This window comes from Tasmannia lanceolata, unplaced genomic scaffold (assembly GCF_043159265.1).
Source record: "Tasmannia lanceolata isolate RefF3 unplaced genomic scaffold, GAP_Taslan_0.1 ptg000011l, whole genome shotgun sequence".
In the NCBI taxonomy this organism is placed as follows: domain Eukaryota; kingdom Viridiplantae; phylum Streptophyta; class Magnoliopsida; order Canellales; family Winteraceae; genus Tasmannia; species Tasmannia lanceolata.
Window position 1 is genome coordinate 27,048,820 of NW_027518688.1, and position 15,642 is coordinate 27,064,461.

Genomic DNA, 15,642 nt, shown 5'->3' on the forward strand with positions numbered 1-15,642 from the left:
GTATTACAGAAAGGTAACTGGTATTGCCACCCTTTGTTCACTTGCCACCGGTCTCTTTCTACTAAGCATATTTTTGGGTCGACTAGGCATGTGGGTCCAGCCCCTCACACCACGACCCAAAGATATAATTAGAAAAGAACAAGCAAGAGGAGTGAAAATTGCTGAAAAGGGGTGAAAATTGTAGAAGTATAAATGATTAAATAACACCAACTCTAATATGCATGCCCTTTGGAAAACGGGTATGTACTTTATGTGCATCATAGAGATTGACTGAGATCGTACATTAACGAAGTATTGTACGCAAAAAAGTACTAACATATACAGTATATATATTGAAATACGTAAAACGTGCACTGGGGAGTTAAGGGTGATATCGTATAGTATACACGTAGATTATTGAAGAAGCTTGCGAGAAGATCGGCACCATTTATCATAGCATCTCTGGAGATTAGGCCAGTCTGAAGAGGAAATGGTGAAATCCTGCAACCAATTCGCGAGGATTACTTCTTGATCGGACGGTGGTAAGCTCAAGATCACATCCTCCATCACTCGCTCCATCTCATCCTTCTCCGATCCGGTCATAACAGGGTACGTAAGCCCGTTGCTCGCGTAGCAGAACAGAGGCAGCCATAGGATTAGCAATCGGAACTTCACCTGCCTGGACGCTTCGAATTCTCCTTGGGCCACCTCTCGTAAAAGAATCGCTGCCAAGAAAAAATATGTGCCCACATAATTTTTTTCAGCTCGAGCGTAGATAAGCTTATCTGTGCTCAAGATCGAGCGGGGCAGAAACAGTTTTTCTTTATATCATACAGCTTATGAAAGGTAAATGGAGAAATTATATGATCGGTAGCCGTACAAATCCGTATTTTTTATAGTATGGTACGGCCCACTCCATAGGATGATCCACACCACCCATTTTTTGAGTTTTGTTCCAAAAATAGTTTCCATAGGCTGATATTGACCTTCCAATCTATTGAAGTTTCCATAATGTGCAGTCCCTCTATAGATTAGAGGGTTAGGATCATCCTATGGAAATGATTTTTTTTGACACAACAAATAGACGGTTTGGACCATCCTATAGAGTGGGCCATTTTTTACAAACATACGGCTTTGTAAGGCCACCCACATATATATATTTTTTTCTAATGTAAGTGAAACTATGACTCTGTTCACTTGCCGTCTTGAGAAAGGAAAGGAGAAGAAAGTAAGCCAAATTTTCCCGTGATTGGACATGATTTGACATTTTCCGCTGTTCACTTGTTTTCTCGGGAAAGCATAATTACACAGGTGAAAAATATAAATAATGACGTGGAAAACAAACTTTCTTGCACTTTCTCTCTAAAAGGGTGAGAAAATCACTTTCCTGAGAAAACCACTTTGCCTGCATACTCTCTTTTCCTTTCTCCGCCAAGTGAACAATGAAATTTTCTCACAAAATGAATTTTCTCACAGTTTCTTTTCCTTTCTTTTCCAGTTTTCCATATCAGATTTTTTTTCCTTTCTTTTCTTTTCCTACCGTTAGAAAACAAGTGAACAGAGCCTATAAGAAGGCTCAGCAGAGATGGCCTGGGCCCACCAACATTAATTGTCATCCAACGCTTCAAATTAATTATTTGATTAACAAATTTTTAACCACCCACGTGCAAGATCGGACCGTCAGTTCATCTGACGACCGCGATTATCCCGCGAGTCCTATTGCTGATGGGGCCCATCATGTGGGCCACGTGATTTTCACACCTTGCTTGTGAGTCGTGATGTTTTTCCCGTTGGTCTTCGTCTGTCACGTGTACCCACGTGGCGTCTCGGAGTGGAAACTCCATAGCCACGTTTCGGCCGATATTTTCAGAAAAAAAACAAACTTTCGGAGTTCAGGAACTCACCCGATATTTTGACGATGGAACTCTGAACTCTAGGATGAGCCGTGAGAGAGAGTGAGGAAAGACCCGAAGCAAAGCTCCACTGCACAACGGCTTCTTCAACGGCTGAGCAAAAACTGAGCTTACTCGTTATCCATACCAGCTCATGAGCCAGCTTCTCAGCCATGACGCTGTCACCGGCCACTCCGGTTACCTCACCGGCAATCGCCAGTTGGTTCTGTTTCGAGTTTGTAGTGAAAGGAAAGAGACCCAATATGGACTTGAAGTAGGACAAAAGGTGGGACCCGAGAGGGAGGACCTGGAAGAGACTAGCTGGCCACGTGGCGGCTTCTCGTCGTCCCCCTTGCTGCATGGCTTGGAGAGTGTGGTACAGAAGCTTGGATGTACGGGCAAAAGCATCTGAGAGGGCCGTACGGTTGATCTCCCGGAGAGATTCATCTCCTTCCCGGAGATTCTCATCGACGATCCGATCCGCCATGCCGACGGCGAACTGGTATTTCATTGACGTGGCCGGAATCTCGTTCAGTAGCTTGAAAATCTGCAATTTTATCAGTCAAAAACTCAAAATGCATAAAGAGATGGATGGGAATTATTTTTTTCCAATGTTGATTACATTTGCAAAAATCTCATATTGAATGGATTGTAGAATGATCTCTAGTATGTTTATTATTCCTTTTTTTGGATACGCGGATTTTAGAATCTTGGATTTCATCAAAATTGTAGATAGGAGATCAGAGAAGAAAGAGACCAGCCGTCGTTTTGTGGCGATAGTCTCATGTTTTCAGGTTTTAGAAATCTCAAGATGTGAGAGAGATTTCTAAAACCTGGATTTTCTGACTCAACATCCAAGAAACATGAGGACAACATACAACAGCTTGATCATGAACCGTCTTTTACACTGTTTTCAAACTAAAACCTGGATTCTAAAATCTGCGTATCCAAACGGCCCCCTAGTGAAATTAGAAAGCATAATTTTAATTAGAGAGCTTCTTACGTGGGAGAGAGCTCTCCCAATGGCTTTATCGGACGATCCATCAGGCTCTCCATGCCCGAACCCGTCATGCAAAGCCAAGGATAAGGAAGGCGAAGGTGAAGAAGACAAGAGCCCGCCGGAGGCGATGTTGTCGAGAATTGCGGGCGGGGAGGAAATGATGGAGCAAGGGAAGTGATCCATCATGACCCTGAGAACCCATAGAGTAAACCATATCATTAACATGAGGATGTAGCGAAAATGGTCAACCGGCTTCCATTCCTCTCCTTCCACAACGGCCGCACTCGATGCGACAGCGACAAGCGTCTTCGCCGCTGTATTCACCGTTGACATAAAGATGGAATTCAGGAGAGGAGAAGGCCCCATCATGTAACCCTGCTTTAGAGCTAGCCTCACTGCCATGGCAAAAAACCTTTCTCTCTCTCTCTCTCTCTATTGTGTGTTTTGGGTGATCCAGAGAGAGTGAAGTGGAACTTCGTTGTATGAAGGAGTTGGCACGCTATTTTGGGTTTATATACAAACAACCTTTCGACAAGTAACCTTGTATTTACTATTTTTTGTAGCTTGCAATTTTTTTTTTGTAAGTACATATTTCTGGAGATTGATTGACTAAAATGTCCACTCACTTTGTTTGGAAGTCCAAAATGCCATTTGGTTTATTCTTAATTAGCTACTGTATGATGAGTTGTAGAGGAAGCCCGAAATGTCAGTTGGTTTGCTCTTGGATATTGTATGAAGAGTTGATCTATGATGCATGGTCCTACAAGTGAAGGCAACTTGTTCAATGATCCAAACCTATGTTGCCTGGTTTATCGATTAACTTGGTTCTGGTCTGGGTTGTCCTTTGGTTCGTAATTTACTTGTTTTTAAATATTATTGTGAACTAGTGAACTAGGGATGCAACTTGGGTTGGGTCGGATTGAGCTTTTGCTATTTCTAAAAAAGGAATTGGAATCAACACAAAAGTGACTCGATTTTAAGGTAAAAGCTTAACCCGAATTCCCAAAAAATTGACCCTGAGTTTCTCCCCTATTATGAACCGAGTTACAAGCCAGTTTGCACATACTGGTTTGTAATGCGACATGACTTTGATCTTGTAGAACATCATGACCTGTTCCCATGCCAAACAGATATCCCATACATAAAATAAAGAACAAAAATCAAATTTTTAGCTTTTCTTGTTGCAAAGAGGATTGATATAGATTAATGAAGAGTGTAGGATCGTCCAACCTCAGCAGATCCAATCTTGGGAGGATAGCACAAGAGGGCCCCAATAAGTTAGCTGTTAGAAAGGAGCCTAAGGGGCCTCTCTCTCTCTCTCTCAATCTTTTTTCCTTTTATAAGGTGCTTAACATAAAGAAGGTTAGTTCTTAATTTTCGCATTTTCTCTTTAGAAGGTGCTTAACATTTTTGAGGGCACTTCTGTCACATCATTGAACCGTATCAAGGGTACTTCCGTACTTCAGCCATTTTTTTCTGTAGAGTTTTCATTTACCTTTAACTCGGAAACATACTTCAGCTTCTCGATTTTCTCTCTTCGTGTCGTGTGGTGTCCAACCTTGGGCAGTAGAGGCCAGCCACGGCTGCCATTCTATAACAGGCGGTGCCACACTTCAACAACAGCTCGACACCCAAGCAACATATGGTGCGTCTAGGGGAATGATAGCATGAGAGCTTTTCCGGGAAGAAACATGTCTGTTTGGTTGCACAACATGCATCCAGGATGGCTTAGGGGTTTTGGTTGGCATTTGGATGCCACGTCAGCAAAACCACCTTGTTCTCTTGGATTTCTTAAGAATGATGTTCTTCTCTCCACTATTCTATGAGGTGAGTTCTAGGTAAATCCCTTGTTTCCTTCTGTTGATAAAAGCAAATTTCTATTGCCCAGTTTTCTTGGAATTCTTGGGATTGAAGTTTTTCTCTCCTCTTCTCTCTCTCTCTCTCTCCATATTGGTAAAGATACTCCCTACCACTACTCTACGAGGTTGACAACCAAATACCACTTACCACTATTCTATGAGGTAAGTTTCAGGTAAATCTAAGGCTTATATCCTCCCCGTTGACTACTTTAACAGTTCCACCACTACTCCACGAGGCAAATACTTGCAACCAAACATACAAATCCAAAGTATTGTAGGTGTAATGTGTGGTTTTTTTACTGCCACGTCCGCAAAATACTATGGTTGCATGTATAGTTTCGAAGTACCAGGAGACTACTCGGCTTCCCTCCTTATTATGCCCTCCTAGTCTGCCCATAAAATAGTAAAGTTGCCCTACCGAAAAATCAACCAAAAAACCACCAAATTACCTTTTCTCGAACATTCCTATCCAATCCCGGAACTTGAATGTGGCCCCCAATTATTTCTTAATTAACCATGCCTGGTAGGGGTCCTCCCTAACCCAAGCTTGCCTATCAAATAAAAAATTTATTTCTTAACCATCCATTAGCAAGCTATCTTATCAGTCAGTTGGACTATTCATGGTTTTAAATTTCAACCGAATTTCGGTCAACCCCGAAACCGAAATGTGCAATAACCGAAACGTTAAAAGATCTCGGCTAAAATTTTGAAATATCGGTCAGAATTTCATTTTTTCAGAAACCTAGTCCAAAATTTAAGGAAATTCAACCAACAATCTCTATTATTTAATTATTTAATATTTTCCTGAAATTTCGTCTTTTAAGCCTAAATTTCAGTAATTTAAACCGAAATTCTGTATTAATTAAAATAGTGTTTTTAATGGTGTGTCAAATTTCGGCTGAAATTTCGGTTGGTTTCGGTGAGGACCGAAACAGATTCCGAAACCGAAATTTGTAATCACTATTCCAATAATTACGATTCTCAGATCAAGTCATATCTGTGACTGGGCCTACCAAATGCAGGGTCCGGATCCCGCCGATGCCACTTCTGTGGGCCCGGATTGCGCTTCTAATCGCTTCTCATATTAAACAGTCTCATAATATCATTATCCTTTCTGTAGTACCTCCTCCCGCCATTTACCCCCGTAAAACCCATATCCCTCGTCTCAGACCCCAAAAAACTGAAAAATAAAAAAAATGGTGCGAACTGCTACTAAGAAGAGCGACAAGGACGAAAAACCCGAGCCCGATGCAGACACAGAAGAAAGGAAAAGGCTAAAAAATCTCTCCTTCTCCAAAAAACTCCTCTCTCGTAACCCTTCAAAGCCCATCTCACCTCTCAATCCTTCCAAAATCATCATCAAACACCAAGGCAGAGATGTAGTAAAAAAGGGACAGAGGAAGAACAGATTCCTCTTCTCTTTCCCCGGCTTATTAGCGCCCGTCACCGGCGGAAAGATCGGGGAATTGAAGGGCTTGGGGACCAAGAATCCGATCCTTTACCTCGATTTCCCTCAGGTATGAAACCGATTGAGGACTTTTTGTAGTAATTTGTACCTTTTTTTTTTTTTGAGATTTGGTTTTAGGGTTTTAACTTGTTAGGGTTTTTGTGTTTGGTAGGGTCGAGTGAAGTTGTTTGGTACGATCGTTTATCCTAAGAACAAGTACTTGACACTTCAATTCGGGAGAGGATCGAAGAATGTAATGTGCGAGGATTCATTTGAAAATATGGTAAGCATCTTCTTCACCCTCTTTTCATTTTCGTCATGTTTTTTGGTTTTTTTTTTTTTTCAATGTTGTTTCCTTTTTCTGGATTATGTTGTTGTTTGAAGAATCAAAGTAGACTTTGAAAACGGGTTGAAAATTGATACACAGGGATAAAAGACGAGATAAAATTCATTTGGGTATGGGAGTGCATAGAAAGCACATGAAATGAGTGAATTGGATCAGTAAAACAACTCCCAGTCAAAAAGGACATAAGAGTAGATATAGAGATATCATTGATGCCTTTCATGTAAGCTACACACTTGGGAGACCCATTTGCTTGTAAGTTGTTACTTTTACTTGACAAAATCATCCTTGATAATAACTGAACTTTATTATCTATCCCTTAAAATGTTTCCCTTCCCTGTCACAACAATTCAAATCTCCACCTATGAGTGCAATGATCAATAGTTAAGAAATTCCGGTTACGTAAAAGATCTACTGTCAATGTCCTATTTAGGGTCTCAATCCACCTGAGGCGCACACACTCTAGGCTTTGCAAGGATCTTCGATACCCAATTAATTGGCGAGGAAGGCAAAGACGACACTAGATGATGATAGAAAGATTGGACGGTGAAAGCCCCTTTTGAATTCCATATCCAAACCCTTCTGTCATCTCCATCTCTTCGATGTCACTTTCAATAGGCCCTTAAGACAAAACCCTAAACTCTAGAGACTTAACCCAATAAACAAATGGACATAAGAAAATCCAACCTCATTCCTATAAAAATTAGAGTCGCCCCACTCGAAATGCCATGGAGTTGATGGACCGTATCTTTATTTCGTAAGGCTCTGTTTGGATGCCAATTGCAAGGGATCCTCAAGCAATCCCTGAGCAAAAAAATGCACTTTTTGGATTACTTGGTGTGTTTGTTTGCCAAAGCAACCACCCAAATCCTTAGAGCTTACCAAACAACAAAAATGTGTAATAATTGCATGTCTGGTGACATGGCGTCATTTCTTTTTCCATATGAAATATCTCATAAAAGACAGGATTTCACAGGTAATCCTCTCTCTCTCTCTCTCTCTCTCTCTCTCTCTCTCTCTCTCTCTCTCTCTCTCTCTCTCTCGGTTAACTTACATCCAAACATAATATAGCTCATGGTTTTCCCAAGCTTTACATGACATCCAAAATCCTGCCCCCTTCCATTGACTTTACTTCCCTATAGAATGCTTAAGCATTCTAACAGAGCCGAAGGGAAAATGCTAACAAGAAGCTTATTTCTATGCTCATTCCTAAAAGACATTTGCTAAGCCCCACTTCTGCCTCTTTTACGTGATCAGGTCTGTTTATCTAAACAAAAACCATAAGGCTGGCCAAATGGCATTGAGAACACCTTGATCGAATGATCCTAGGCCCTTGAACCATCAAGCCTCGTTTAGGGTTTCACCGAGAAAAGCTGAACTATTGATTGCTATTGTCCTTTATCTTACACCTGGGATGCCCATTTGGGATAAGATCAAGACCATATCGGTCGCATGTTGACGTTCTACAAGATCAACGGTCTCAATCCACAATTTCTCTTTTGGTGTTGAAGTGACTTTCTTCGTAATCATTCTCCTAAATATATCACTTAAGTGAATTAAAAAGAAAAATACACTATTACCTCTAATGAATTAAAGTGACAAAACTCAACACTATATTTACTCTCTAACTCCCAGTTAGGGCATAAAGCTTGGGGTTGACTAATTTGATTTTCTGCACCTTGGAAATTACCATTTTGCCCTTTTCCTGATTGTGAAGGATGGTCCCCATCACAATTTCTACTCACCCCTGGTATCCACTTCTAGCTAAAGAATTCCAAAAGCCTATTCGAGGATGTTTAAGAATCACATATGGGTGCAAACCATGTGGTTATATTCATACCTTGAAATCTAGATTTAGAATGATATTCTTCTTCAATGGTTACCTATAGTTGCATGGATATTCTAGGGCACTATTCCAGCTTCAGAGACTCATTGTTCCTATATGTGTTGTGTCCAAAATAGCTTCTTTTTCTTATTTATTTTAATCTTTCTTGGTTCTCTCTTTCCGCAACCGTACCCACTTTTGTGTCCTCTTTCAATCACTTTTTCTTATTATGATTCTACCTACAAGTTAATTTCATCTTTCATGTGTATTTGTAATTATGTTTGTTCTTCTCTTGGTTTGTTTCACCCATGCAACATGCTTTATCAAGTTTTTTCTCATTGCCACCTTCACATATTGGTAGATTGTATTTTCTGAGGCATGGTGGATTGGGAGAAAAGATGAAAATCCAGACGAAGTTCAACTCGAGTTTCCCAAGGAACTGAACGAGGTTTGCTTCCCTAAAAGTTCGTTCATTATTTTTAATTGATGCTACTGAAAAACTTGTTCTCATATTACCTTTTTATATTCGTCTGTTCAGGGAAAACATGGCGATTATGATTTTAAAGGTGGGGCGGGTGTAGCATCCGAGGAAGGATCTGGTGTCAATAAGCCTAGAAGGGAATATGTTGAACCTCTTTCTCCAGAATCTGAGTTGAAGGATGATGTCTCTGAGGATTCGGGTCTTTTAAATGGAAAAAACTTAAATGATGCCACAGAAGTGACACCAGTTCGACAGTCTGCTAGAACAGCTGGGAAAACATACAAGTACTACGATTACTTTACATCTCAGTTATTATATTAGGTTGCTACAGCAATCAACCACCTAACCATGTATAATACTTGTTTTTGGCTTCCAAGTCTTTGCATTTCATTGTAATACCTGACAAGGGTTTTAGCATTTTTTTCTGGGAATGAATCAGAGTATCTTGTCCGCAAGATAGATGGATTATACCCATACTTTTAGATTTGTTAGAAGTTTTCACTAAAGTGGTGTAAATAAGAGTGGAAATACCTTTAGATGTTTGATGTCAAACTGCGTAAATTACCTACCAAAAAAATATAAAAACGTTTTTCATTTTCGCGCTATCATCTTCCATTTTGGAAGTGCAAGCTAGTGCCACTTCAAATATTACCTGTTTTCTGTTTAATCTTTTTATTTACTCACATTATCTGGCCAGTATTTTGTTGTATAAGTATTGGATGCCGCATGATTTAGTTTTTTCTCTGCTATGTGGAAGTTGATTTGCTATATATCACCAAAACCAGTTCTCAAATATATGTCTCTCTCTCTCTCTCTCTCTCTCTCTATATATATATATATATATATATATATATATATATATTAGATGTCTCCATAATTGTCCTATGATTCAAAATTTTCACGTGCTTTCTCTTATTTATTGGAAATGAAAACCCTAAAATTAGTACTCTTTGTTTCATTCTCTGGTGCAGATATGCTGAATCTTCTGGAGATTATTCTGTTGGTAGTGATGAGAAGGAAGTTAATGATGAAGTTGATTGCGTTGCTAGGGGTTCCTTGCTTGAAAATATCCAGATTGCATTTCATATAGTTTATACTGAATATTATCGTGCCCTCATATTTCATCTCATACAGTTTATACTGAATATTATTGTGCCCTTACATTTCAACTCCCCTGCATGTTGAATGCTATTCTATGTTTTGAAGTACCTTTTATTGTATATTAAGTTATTGTTTGCAGTATTCAATCATTTTTGTGTTTCCCAACATGTTATTTCTTAAATGATAATACAGACTAAAGATTCCAGCATTGCAGTCTCTACCCCTCACGCTTCTGAGAATGAGGATGATGAGATGAAGACCATTTTGGCAGGAAAAATTAAGCAATCTTCTCTAGTGAAAAAATATAAAGAAATTTCACTTAGAAAACAAGGTGCACTTAAGCAGGCAACTATATCTACCCTGTTTGAGAAGGTGGAGGAAAAGGTACAGCTTAACAACCTTTAGGCTGACAATTGATACAGCAACACCAACACATTTACCTTAAACAAGAACATGCAGCAAAAGAAAATGTCAAAAACAAAAAGTTTATGTCCTTTATATTAAATCACTAAGATCTTTGTTGCTTAATTTTTATGCTCTTCTTTGTTGCATCATAGAAGTTTTACTTTAGAAAAACTCACATTGGGTTTAGGGATAATCAGGCTCGAACTGATGCATAGTTTCAAAACTTGCCCACATCATCATGGACTCCCCTGAGTTGACTCCCTTCTACATTGGCTGCTTTCTTGCCCTAGTCCTTGTTTTGCCCTACATAGTCGATCAAAACTCCTTTGACTCTCAAGTTATGACCACATCAACCGAGCACTTGACCACGTTGGGCCAAGTCAACTTGGATTTTCTTTGGCTGAGTTTTGACCCGCATCCACATTTTGAAACACTTACCGGTGACTCCCACCACATCAATGTTACACTCTACCACTGAGTTATATCCCTTCTCCACCCTCATCGTGAAATAAAACTGACTAATCCTAAGGCAAAGGGTCGAGATAGAGTGCATAATAGGAATTACAGTACCTTTACGTAGTGATTTTAAGCATACTTATGAGGTTTTTTGTTTTTCCAGAAATCAACAAGAAGCGTAAAGAAATCCCCAGCACCAAAAGGTTGTTATAGCTATCTATTGTTGTGGTACAATAGGGCATTTTAAATTTGGCCAGCACGATTGCATTACATGTTCTGAGAATAACCATTCTGTCGGGGGGTTTTCCAGATTCTCTTCAAAACATACAACCTACCAGTCCGAAGCGGAGGACCAAGCAAGCGAAAGTAAGGAGCTGATCTTACACTTCTATTTAGGATACTCATTAACTCATCTTTAGTTTTCCCAGAAATTAAATCTCAGGATAAGGTTGATGTGGTAGACATATGTCATTGACCATTTGAATGCCATTATGAATAGAAAGCTAACGAAGCTGTGGGATTGTTCTTGATACAGGATTTGGGACCTGTCAAAAAAGAGATACAGTTTAAGGGGAAAAAGACAGGTTGGTATTTGATTTCACCATATATGATATCTGTTCTGATGTTTGTAAAATGACTATTCACACTAGAAACTGAAGAGAACCCTATGGTAATGACTCATCAAGGAGTAATTTTTCTTCAAAGTTGTTATGAGTGATTATATATTTTAAAGTATAATCTTTTTTACTACCATTAAAAAAAAAGTATAATCTTCCTCACTGACTGATGACGCGTCTTTCGTGGTGTAAATTTTGTATTTTTTATGTTAACCTTCCAGTGGGTCTAAACAAATTGAACCAATTTCCTTTGGTTTCATGTTAAATGCAGGGAGAGCAACTCCAACAAAGCGAAAGCATGCACAGGTATTAATCAATGAGTTTAAGTGTTATAGTATTTTTACTAGCCATTACCTTTAACTTATTAGCGACGAGCCCTAGTGTATAATATTGTGCACCAGGAAATAATTTCAGATGTAAGCATAAGTTTATGGATAGGTGGTCACCATAATGACACCAAGCTGCTAATGGATACGGCTAGTTGCAGTTCTAGCCTTCTAGATTGCTTTGTAAGGGTTCTTGTTGGCTAAGTGGATTTTTGCTGAAGGCTAACATGTATCACAGATGGACAGGGAGTTCTGGAAGTGTAGGGTTTTTTTTTTGCTGAATTATTTCATTACCTGTATGTGCCATTTAAAATGAACCATCTTTGGACTTAGTTCCTCATAAGCCATTTAGTAAGTTATTATTGCATGCATTTCGTATGACAATGTTATTATGGTAAAAAAAAATCAATTTAGAAATCCTTCTGCTTGAAGTGGCATATCCGAGGAGTACATCCGTTCCTGATAGAATCATGTTAAATCTTTCTGAATCTTGAGTGGCGATGACATTGGTCTGTATAGCATTCCCAAATAAATGTTGACATTGCTAATTTTTTGCTAATTAATTTCTTAGGTAGAGGATGATGACATAGAAGATATCTCAAGTGACTCACAGGTTTGATTTATTACTCCTTGAACTGTTTACTTTATGTATGCTCTATTTTTGGGGTTGGGGTGGCATCTTGTTCCCGTTACACCCTTTTTAATAAAGTCATCCTTCCAAAAAAAATGTATGCTCTATTTTGTTGCTTTCTATGAACTTGTATCACTGTGTATGCTCCAGTAAACTGCTTTTCTGGGTTGGGTGTTGATATACTGTAATTGATAAAGCTATACTATGATGATATAGTTTGTTGAAATACTAAATTTTTCTATATTTTATGCTTACATGAACTGATACTTACATGGTAGTTATATCTTCCAAAATTCAGTTAGTAATATTATCATATAACTTCCAAATTTCAATAATCAATTGCGAAGCAGTGTCTGGTCAGATGATCAACTTATCCAAGTCCTTATTCACTCAGCTTGCAGTTGGAGAATGATGTGGTGGATGATTTTGCTAAGATCCTGGGTTAAGATCTGCATATATTCTTAGTTCCTACCTACGGTTGCCTTTATGGCTGGAAAGACTGAGTAAAGCTCTTGGGGGATCCAGTGATTGAGCGTTTTGAAAACACGTTGTCCCTATTCTAGTGTCCAGTTAGTGTCATTGAGAAACAAGTTTCCCCCTCAACTTTCTCCATTCCCTGGCTGCTGGAATAGTGCCTTGACTGATCTTGGCTGCAACTATTGCTCCAGCAACTCTTTGAGGCTCCTATACTCTGACGTTCAAGGTGTGACCACGGTAAAGGTTTCCCCATACACCCTGCTTCATTATAGTTAGTTTGGAAGCCTTCTTTGAGCCTTACCATTGGATTTACAGCCCACCATTTTCTTGGCCAGCCTTTTCACCTCACCATATCATCATACCTTTTGGCTTCCTACCTTTACCCCTTCCCACCTAGTTGTTTCTTTGGGCCAAAGTTGAACATTTTGTGTTATATCAATCGGTGGACAGATTGATACCCTTATTTCATATTGTTTATGGACCTGATTATATTCTTTGGTTTGATTATACTGTTCGCAATCTACTAGGCAGGATTTGTTTCCATTTTTTTTTTTGTTTGAGTCTAGGAATCCTTGTGAAAGCCTAATTGCCTTTTGACTAACATTGGCTATTTATTCTGTTGCTCGATTGTGTGGTGCTGTTTTTAACCGTGTTTAAAAACTTGTTGGCTTGACTCGGAACTCGCCCGAGTAGACTTCCCTTTACCTTGCCGCGTTCCGTGTTGCACCGCATCTGGATTCCGCATATTGCCCTACAAAGTTAATAAAAACTCCTTTGGCTCTCCCCGAGTCATGACCACGTCAACCGCGTTCTTGGCCACGTTCTGGTTCACATCCGTGTTTTTAAACACTGTTTTTACTGAAGTTGTATCTTATTTATAATAAATGCAAATATCAAGATTTACTTAAAATAAAAGAAACACTTAAAGAAAGATTCTCTCTCTCTCTCAAGGCTTCCCATGAATCCCAAAGATTTTTTTGCCTTTTAAGGCTAGGCTACTCCCTTTCCTTGTGTTTCCTTTATCTCGTGTAGAAAAAGGGTTAGGTTGCTCCTTCCTTAAACTCCTCATCTTTTCCTTCGGTGGTCGAAGAGGTAAAGAAACGAGAGATAAACTCCAAACGACAAAATACCGGTCCACTGATCTGCGTGTCTATGTAGAGGAAACCCAACGGTAGAGAAAAAAAGGTTAATGAAGCTCTACAATAGCTCTCGAAATCCCTCGTTTTGCAGAGAATTCAAGCCTTGGTAATATTGTGTCATTTCAGTGGCCATTGAAGATGCTCGTGATTCTTATTGTCTGGGAGGGATTGTTTAAGTTTCTGAAGTTATTGTCAAAGCACCTTGGACCTATTTGATCTCCGGAGTCCGAGGACAAAATCTAGGAGGTTTTGGATCATTTCGATGTGGGGAAAAAGAGACGGATTTATGATTCCTCTGAGAAAAATCCTTATTTATTACGAGTAACTAGAATATTCTTGCATCTATTAAACTATAATAGCTTATCAAAATGTTTGCATCGGTGGGAATATATTAAGTTCATTAAAAATTTATTTTCAGCCACATTATTCAAACAGTATATGGCACATATTACCCATCCCTTTTACGTGTTTTTTTCATTTTCATTCAGCTGTTTTATTGCTCCTTTTTTGTCCTTCTAAAATATTTTTGAAGAAAAAAATGGAATGAACTGTCCTTAGATTATAGATAGATGTGATGATATTGTATCAGCAGGTCATCGACAACACACACATTCTATGGATATTTTAACCTATTATAACAGATGCAATTCAATGCTATGTTTTCTTTATATCCTTCCTGTATTTGCTGCAATATGCGTTTAATAGATGCAAAAAAATCTCTCCTATGAGTTTATTTTCAGGATATAAATGGTAGTGATGAAGATTGGGCTGCATGAATTACAACATTTCTGCTTGGCAAGTCATACTGTTATAGGCTCTCCATGCTCTGTGCCTATTTTATGGGCACTGCCCTGAATGAGCCATTGGTTCCAGATGATGGCAGCCATGTTTGCATCGTTTCATGAGTAATGAAAACTGTTTACACCAGTTTTTGAATTTAGCGAGCAGTTATTTTCCGAGCCATTGGTTCCAGATGATGGCAGCCAACAGATGAACGATGATAGTTATTTTCAAATGTGGTGGCCTTTTAGATTCAAAATTCAAAGTAGAAGTACAAGTGGTCGTGACATTTGAAATTCAAAGTTCAAAGTGGAAGTTACAAGGAGTTATAAAAAAAAATGTTTTATTCGAAGTTAGAAGTGGAGGCTACTGCTGCAAATAATTGCCAAAACTGCTTGTGAGAGAAGCTATATAGGAAGATGACTGCATCATAGAAAGGGTCTCAGAACCAATGCAAAATATGTTACAATTTATCTTTACATTTATATGTACTTTTCTGCGCTTTCTTTTACTTTTCAAATCTGAAGGGTCTCGGACACCACTCCATCTCATTAGCATCCGACGATCATGATGGGGCTAGTGACTGCCAGGTGCAGGGGGGAGGGAGCAGGGAGGGGGAGGGGGAGTGGGATGAAATCCTAGGAAGCACAACCTGAGAAGCCCCACTAAAGCGAACATCCCAATCTTTACAAGCCAGAAACCAAATCCAATCTGCTAAGCATTGGTCTGGACCTTTGGTGAGACCACATAAGCTGAAGACCCCAACTTGGGAAACCTATATCAAGAAATCGCTAAATGTCCACATGCTTGTGTTCGCCCTTGACCTGGTAATCTACCATGTGTGATTATGAATAAAAAAAATCCTTGAACAAGAAAACATTTGA

At 39.1% G+C, this 15,642-nt stretch overlaps 2 protein-coding genes across 2 annotated transcripts; one reads left to right on the plus strand and one right to left on the minus strand.

The window, feature by feature from the left end:
- Positions 1-227: 227 nt before the first annotated feature.
- On the minus strand, positions 228-3,368 carry LOC143886857 (BTB/POZ domain-containing protein At5g60050-like). Its single transcript, XM_077391013.1, has 3 exons — positions 2,875-3,368; positions 1,884-2,418; positions 228-704 (listed from the first exon to the last, which is right to left on the minus strand). Exons 1-3 carry the CDS (start codon positions 3,271-3,273, stop codon positions 394-396), a joined length of 1,245 nt encoding a protein of 414 aa, XP_077247128.1. The 5' UTR covers positions 3,274-3,368; the 3' UTR covers positions 228-393.
- Positions 3,369-5,849: 2,481 nt separating this feature from the next.
- On the plus strand, positions 5,850-15,299 carry RHL1 (root hair initiation protein root hairless 1 (RHL1)). The gene is made up of 12 exons (XM_077391014.1): positions 5,850-6,247; positions 6,350-6,460; positions 8,707-8,793; positions 8,884-9,110; positions 9,798-9,892; positions 10,118-10,311; positions 10,952-10,991; positions 11,099-11,154; positions 11,324-11,372; positions 11,677-11,711; positions 12,303-12,344; positions 14,719-15,299. The coding sequence occupies exons 1-12, from the start codon at positions 5,927-5,929 to the stop codon at positions 14,752-14,754; spliced, it is 1,293 nt and encodes a 430-aa protein (XP_077247129.1). The 5' UTR covers positions 5,850-5,926; the 3' UTR covers positions 14,755-15,299.
- Positions 15,300-15,642: the final 343 nt, after the last annotated feature.